Source organism: Sorex araneus, chromosome 2 (genome assembly GCF_027595985.1).
Source record: "Sorex araneus isolate mSorAra2 chromosome 2, mSorAra2.pri, whole genome shotgun sequence".
Classification (NCBI taxonomy): domain Eukaryota; kingdom Metazoa; phylum Chordata; class Mammalia; order Eulipotyphla; family Soricidae; genus Sorex; species Sorex araneus.
The window spans coordinates 274,986,280-274,993,092 of NC_073303.1; the positions used below are offsets into that span (position 1 = coordinate 274,986,280).

Sequence of the window (6,813 nt, forward strand, 5' to 3'; positions counted from 1 at the left end):
GCCATGGATCACTCCAGCAGGGCCTGGAGCACCACATGGGGTCCCAGGGACTGACTCCGGGTCATCGAGGCAAGAGTCCGACTCACTTAGAGCTCCTGCTCCAGCCTGCCCTGTCCGTTTGTTTTAGTTTTAGTTTTGGGCACTGCTGGCTGTGCTTAGGGCTAACTCTGGCTCTGTGCTGGCCCTTGTCTCCAATGCTTTTTGTTTGTTTTAATTTTATTTATTTTTTGCTTTTTGAGTTACACCCGGTGATGCACAGGGGTTCCTCCTGGCTCTGCACTCAGGAATGGCTCCTGGCAGTGCTCAGGGGGCCCTATGGGATGCTTGGGAGATCGAACCCTGGGTCGACCGCGTGCAAGGCAAACGCTCTCCCCGCTGTGCTATCGCTCCAGCCTCTTGTCTCCAATTCTGAAGAAGTTTTACACTGGATAAAAATGGGACCATCTAACAGAACTTACCCCAGTGGATTCAGATGCAAATTGGTAAAAGAAATTGGGCTCGACCTCAGTGCCATGTGTGTAGAGCATGTGTGTATGGGACCTGGGTTTGATCCCTGACCCTGCGTGGCACATGTCTCTCTCTCTCTCTCTCTCTCTCTCTCTCTCTCTCTCTCACACACACACACACACACACACACACACACTCCCCGGGAACATCCCCATGCGGAGACACTAGCACGTTTCTGCCCTCACAATTGTCTAACTTTGCACCACGTGGGCTGAAAATGTCATTACTGTTGGGACAGGTGTCATGAGGAAGTCGCTATGGATACTGAGTTTTTAATTTTGGGCACAGGGAGGTCCCCAAGCAGTGCTCAGGGGCACCAGAGCTAGTCCTGTGGTGCATGGGACTGAGCCCAGGGCTGGCAAGCGCATTCTCCTGCCCCTCAGCCTCCTCTGGGCCCTCTTTGCACACTTTTGCACCTCAGGAATAAACAGGTGAGAACTGTGTTTGGGGTTGGGGTTGGGGCCACGCCCAGGTTCTGTGCTCAGGAGTGCCCCCTAGTGGTGGACAGGGGTCATCTGCGCGGCCACCTGGATCTGACCAGGGCAAGAGCCTTAAAATCCCCCAGTCTCTCCCGGTCCTGAGAACTGTGATAGGAAAATATAAACGTTTTGTTGCGTTGGTTTGTGGGCCAAAGGCCGTGCTCAGGTCTTCCTCCTGGCTCTGTGCTCAGGGATCACACCTAGCAGGGCTCAGGGGATGCTCTGGGGTGCCAGGGAATCAAACCTGGGTCAGCTGCTTACAAAGCAAGGGGTCCCGTCTCTCGGGCCCCCGGGCAGAACAAAAACTCTCACGTGACCGTTTGAGACCCTGACCTGGTCTCCCTGGGCCAGCTCCGCACTTCCCGTGAAGACAGGCCAACACACCAGCCTGGACTTACCACTCGCTTGCAAGCCAGAGAGTTCCGTAGTCCCTCCAAACTGAACTCCGTTGCTCTCTGTCCTCTTCCCCATATCAAATGTTCCCTGCACCCAGGGTGCCCCCCCCCGGCCCCCTCTGTCCGGCAACGAAGGAGAAGCACCACTGTGCTAAGTGGCAGGCCCTCCTACACCCCACTCTGGTCCACTAAAGGTTCCCTCCTGGGTGCTTGCTGCTAAGTGGCCCCGCGGAGGGAGGGGCTTCTGGGCCTGACGTCCCCAGGACTGAGACTGGAGCCTAGGCTAAGCCTCTTACACTTCCCGCTGAAGGCAAACCCACAACTTAAGCGTTTTAGATTTAGGAAAAGAACATTAGAGGAATTACTGCGGAGGCTGCCTTTGCTGGGAGGGAGGGAGGGAGGGAGGGAGGCGGGCCTCCCCTCTGCCAGCTCGGCGCCCCACTCACTCACCCTCTGCGTGATGGCCTTGCCCTCGGGGACCTGCACGGCCAGCCCCAGGTCGGACAGCCTGCAGTTGCCGGCGTCGTCCAGGAGGACGTTCTCGGGCTTGAGGTCCCGGTAGACGATGCCCAGGGCGTGCAGGTGCAGCAGGCCGCAGGCCATCTGCGCCGAGTAGAAGACCACGCGGCTCGGAGACAGGCCCCGCACGCCCACGTGGTAGATGTGGAACTTGAGGTCCCCGCCGTTCATCAGGCTCATGACCAGGCAGAGGTGGGACCTGGTCTGGAAGGCATAGGCCAGCGACACGATGAAGGGGCTGCGGACGCGCTCCAGGATCTCCTTCTCCGACAGCGCCATCTTCTCCCCGTTCTTCTTCTTCAGCCGCTTCTTGTCCAGCTTCTTACACGCGTACATCTTGCCTGAGTGACTCACCTGCACGGCGCACACCTGGAGCGGGGGAGGGGAGGGGGGTGCTGAAGGCGAGAACGTTGGCCAACGCCGGGGCGGGCAGAGAGACCCTCCCCAAGGCGTTTCTCTCTTCTCTCGGACCCTTACGGCACTCTACATTTCTTTCTTTCTCTTTTGGCTTTTTTGGGTCACACCCCGTGATGCTCAGGGGTTCCTCCTGGCTCTGCACTCAAGAATCACTCCTGGCAGTGCTCAGGGGACCATATGGGATGCCTGGGATCGAACCCAGGTTGGCTGCATGCAAGGCAAACACCCTCTCCACTGTGCTATCACTCTGGCTCTTCTAAATTTCTTTCAATAAAAACTATTTTGCGGGGCTGGAGCGATAGCACAGCGGGTAGGGCGTTTGCCTTGCACGCGGCCGACCCGGGTTCGAATCCCAGCATCCCATATGGTCCCCTGAGCACCGCCAGGGGTGATTCCTGAGTGCAGAGCCAGGAGTGACCCCTGTGCATCGCCGGGTGTGACCCAAAAACAAACAAACAAACAAAAAAAAAAAACTATTTTGCGTGACCTGAAAGTAAATAATAAAATAATAATAATAATAATAATAATAATAATAACAACAACAAAGTTCTTTTTTTCCTTTTTGGGTCACACCCAGCGAGACACGGGTTACTCCTGACTCTGCACACAGGAATTACTCCTGGCGGTGCTCAGAGGACCATATGGGATGCTAGGAATGGAACCTGGGTTGGCCACATGCAAGGCAAACGCCCTACCCACTGTGTTGTCGCTCCAACACCCCCCAAAAATTTTTTTTAAAAAAGCAGAACTTGACTGTTTTTCTTTTTTGGATTTTGAGCCACATCGAGTGGTGCTCAGGGCTTCCTCCTGGCTCTGTGCTCCGGGACCGCTCCTGGAAGAGTTTCGGGGGGACAGGAGGGGTGTCTTATGCAGGGGTAGGTCCTGGCTCAGCTGTGTTCAAGGCAAGCGCTCTACCCACTGGACTATCTGGCCCCAGAAGCCCGCATTGGCAGAGCTCCAGGGCTCCCACCCAGTCTGGTACCTGGGGGTCCCTCCCAGCAAATGCTGGGCTGCAGGACGAGCCTGAGGTGCCGGCGACAGACTCCAGGCCTCCCACGTGCCCCGCCTGTGCTCTGCTGGGAAGGAGAAATCGGGCCTTGGCGGGTGGGAACAGGAAACGCTTCCTCCAAGGCCCGGCGTAGCCCGAGAGAAACAGAGACGTGTATGGACTCGCCTCGGGCGCGGGAAGGAGCCCACGGCACCACCCACAGCGGCACAGAAGGGAAGGGCAAAGGCAGAGCCGCCCGAGAGGGGGTGAGAGGGCAGTGTGCCCCCCCCAGAGAAAGGGGCACTGCCGTGCCAGGCCCCTCCCGCAGGCAGAACTACAAGGTCACGTGACGTGTGGCTTCTTCTGGACTTTCTTTTTTTTTCTTTTTGGGTCACACTCGGCATTGCACAGAGGTTCCTCCTGGCTCTGCACTCAGGAATGACTCCTGGCAGTGCTCGGGGGACCCTATGGGATGCTGGGAATCGAACTCAGGTCGGCCGCGTGCAAGGCAAACGCCCTACCCGCCGTGGTATCGCTCTAGCCCCTCGTCAGGGCTTTTCCTTTGCTTTTTGGACCACACCTGGTGGGGCTCCGGGCTTCCTCCTGGCTCTGGGCTCCGGGGTCACTCCTGGTGGTGCCAAGGGTCAAACCCGGGGCAGTCACGTGCAAAGGAAGTGCCTTCCCCGAGGCTCTGTCCCCCCGGCCGCGTGACTGCACTCTCATGGAACACCCGAATAAGGCAAAGGCAGAGATCAGAAGCAGATACAGGCTCTCGGGCGGGCGGGCGGCGGGGGCAGGGAAGAGTGATGCTAACCCCGGGGGGGATGGAATGTCTTGGCACCGGGGGTGACAGTCCCTGGACGTGGGGAAAACGCTAGGCACGATGAATACAGCCTCGCAGACTGTGTGATGCCCCTCCCCCTACCATGTGTCAGGTTTTATGGTGTTGGGGGGCGGTGGTGGGGCTGGTCCTGCTTCTGTGCTGGGGGGGTGACAGCGTGGTTCCCTGAGAGAGGCTGGGTGGGCCTCCTGCGTGCATGCAACAGGCTGTCAGCCCGCGGCCCGGCTCTCCTGTGCCGCAGAGCCGGCTGGCAGGGGGTGAGCCCAGACGCGTGTCTGCTGAGCTCCCTGCGACCCCCACGCCCTGGGTCCCCTCCCCCAGCACCCAGGGCACCTCAGCTGTGTTCCTGGCAGCAGCCCCCCCACGCCCTCCCCCGTTGGTGCCCGCCCTCCTCCAGCGGGGGGGATTCCCATGCTGGGCCTGGAATGTTCCACACTTGGCACCAACCCGAGTTCCCAACAAGCTCCCTGAGATGCAAGGGGTGGGGGTGCGGGGGAGAAAGGCCGAACCCCAAAGCACTTTGATGCTTTGCCACCGGGCCCTCTGCCCCCTCCCCCAACACCCCCCCCCCCGGGGCCCACTTACCTCCCCAAATCCGCCCTTGCCCAGCACCCGGAACTCGGTGAAGTACTTGTCGGACACGGGCTGCCGCTCGAAGGCCTTCCACTGCAGGAACTTGTCGTAGAAGGGGCTGCCCAGGAACTCTTGGAAGGGCCGGTCCTGCAGGAAGGCCAGGGCCTCCGCTTTGGCCAGGGCCACCAGGGCGTCCTGCTCGTCCGCGCCGGCGGCCTGGCACCTGCTGGCCAGCGCGGGGCTGAGAAAGGGGTGCGGGCTGGCCGCGCAGGTGGCCAGCAGCGCCTGCAGCGCGCGCGCGCGGTCCGGGGCCTCTTCGGCCAGCTCCCAGGCCTGCATGTCCTCCAGGAAGGCGGCGGCCGCGCCGTAGGCGGGCACGGTGGCCAGGAAGGCCCCGAAGAGGCGGCGGCCGATGGGCTGCAGCTCGCACAGGCTGTGGAAGTCGCGGGGCAGCGCCCGGCGCAGCGGCTCGCAACTCTGCAGCGCGGGCAGGGCCAGGCTGCGGCGGCGCCGCTGCAGCTCGCGGCTGTCCGCGTCCCGGCTCTTGCGCGCCTGCAGGTAGGCCGTGTTGGCGATGAGGTTGTCCAGGCCCCCCATGTCCACCATGGCTGCGCCCCGCGCGCGCGGAAAGGCCGGCCGGCCGGGGGTCTGGGGGTGCGCTGGGGGATCCCCCACCCGGGACTGCCAGGCGCGCGCGCGTGGGCGCGCGGTGCCTTCCCGGGTAAGAAGCTTTGCGGCCTATGTATAGCCGCCAGCTGCTAACTGAGCTCCCGGCCCCCCACCCCGCACCCCCCAACTCACGCCGCCTGCAGACCTGCGCTCAGAGGACGGGCGTTTTCAGGTGTGGCTTGGGGCTTGAGGCCACACTGGGGGCGCAGAGGGCCCTGGGGGGCCACTGGCTCCACTCCGGCTCCCCCAGGCCAGGCACAGGCGGGGACCTACCCCCGGCTTGTCTCGGAGGGTCGAAGTTTACGTCATTCAGAGGTAAAGAGGAAGTTTTTGGTTGATTCTAGGCCGCACCAGACACTGCTCAGGGCTTACTCTTGGCTCTGTGCTCCGGGACACTCCTGGAGGGGCTCAGGGGATCCAGGGGTATCAGGGGTCAAACCCCGGTCAACTGCATGCAGGGCAAGCGCCCTCCCCACTGTACTATCTCTCAGGCTCTATTTTGTTTTGTTTGCTTTTGGGGTCACACCCAGAGATGCTCAGGGGTCACTCCTGGCTCTGCACTCAGGAATTACTCCTGGAGGTGCTTGGGGGACCCTATGGGATGCTGGGAATTGAACCCTGATTGGCCGCGTGCAAGGCAAACGCCCTCCCCGCTGGACTATCGCTCTGGCCCCGTTCTCTCAGGCTCTATGAAAGGGGGCTGCTTCATAGAGTGAAGTGAGCCCCCACGGTGCTCGGGCCCACTCTTGGCAGAGCTCCAGTCTATGAGGGGTGCCAGGGATTGAACCTAGGTCCGCTGCGTGCAAGGTGAACGCCTTCATCTCGATACTAGCTAGCTCTCTGGGCCCTGAACTTTGAGTCCAGTTTCGGGGGAGGGGTGGGGTGTGGGGGGCATCCACAGCAGGCTGTGCCTATTGTCCCCACTACAGCTGCACCCAGGGTCAGGAGGGGAGGCGGCCGGAGGGGTAGTGTGGGGTGAGGGGCTTGCCCTGCGCACTGCCAGGCCTGGCTTGACTCCAGCAGCACATACGTGGTCCCCGGAACCCGCCGGGAGGGCGCTACGCACAGAAAAGCGGACACTGCTGGGTGCTCCCCCCCCCCCCGCCAAAAAAAATAAATAAATAAAAGTGTGTGTGTGTGTGTGAGGTGGGGGGGGGTGTATGAGGCAACCTCAGATGTTAACGAGCCGGATGGGAAGGCAAAGACGCGCCTGGATCTGGGGAGGGGCCCCGCCCCCGCCCCCACCCCTGGGCCCACAGTCCCTCAGGGAGCCGGGGAGATGGGCCCCACGCGCGAGCCTCACGAAGAGGCGCTGAGATGGGTTTAGGCAGAGATCAGGCTAAGACCTGGGCTCCAAAAATAACAGCGTCCCGCCGAGCCGGGCTTACTGCTCCAGCGAGGCCCGCGTGCAAACAAGGTTACTCC

General features: G+C 61.3%; 1 protein-coding gene across 1 annotated transcript; it reads right to left on the bottom strand.

Annotated features, from left to right (window-relative positions):
• Positions 1-1,001: 1,001 nt before the first annotated feature.
• On the bottom strand, positions 1,002-5,325 carry GRK7 (G protein-coupled receptor kinase 7). The gene is made up of 3 exons (XM_055124786.1): positions 4,732-5,325; positions 1,832-2,269; positions 1,002-1,040 (listed from the first exon to the last, which is right to left on the bottom strand). The coding sequence occupies exons 1-3, from the start codon at positions 5,323-5,325 to the stop codon at positions 1,002-1,004; spliced, it is 1,071 nt and encodes a 356-aa protein (XP_054980761.1).
• Between the last annotated feature and the right edge of the window lie 1,488 nt (positions 5,326-6,813).

Excerpts from the sequence above, each read along its gene's own strand:
- GRK7 (XM_055124786.1), bottom strand. The coding sequence starts at position 5,325 with ATGGTGGACATGGGGGGCCTGGACAACCTCATCGCCAACACGGCCTAC. Across the intron at positions 2,270-4,731 it reads GCAAGGGCGGATTTGGGGAG|GTGTGCGCCGTGCAGGTGAG; the intron begins GTAAGTGGGCCC and ends CCCCCGCTCCAG. Across the intron at positions 1,041-1,831 it reads GCAAGGCCATCACGCAGAGG|ATCCAGGTGGCCGCGCAGAT; the intron begins GTGAGTGAGTGG and ends TGCCCTGGTCAG.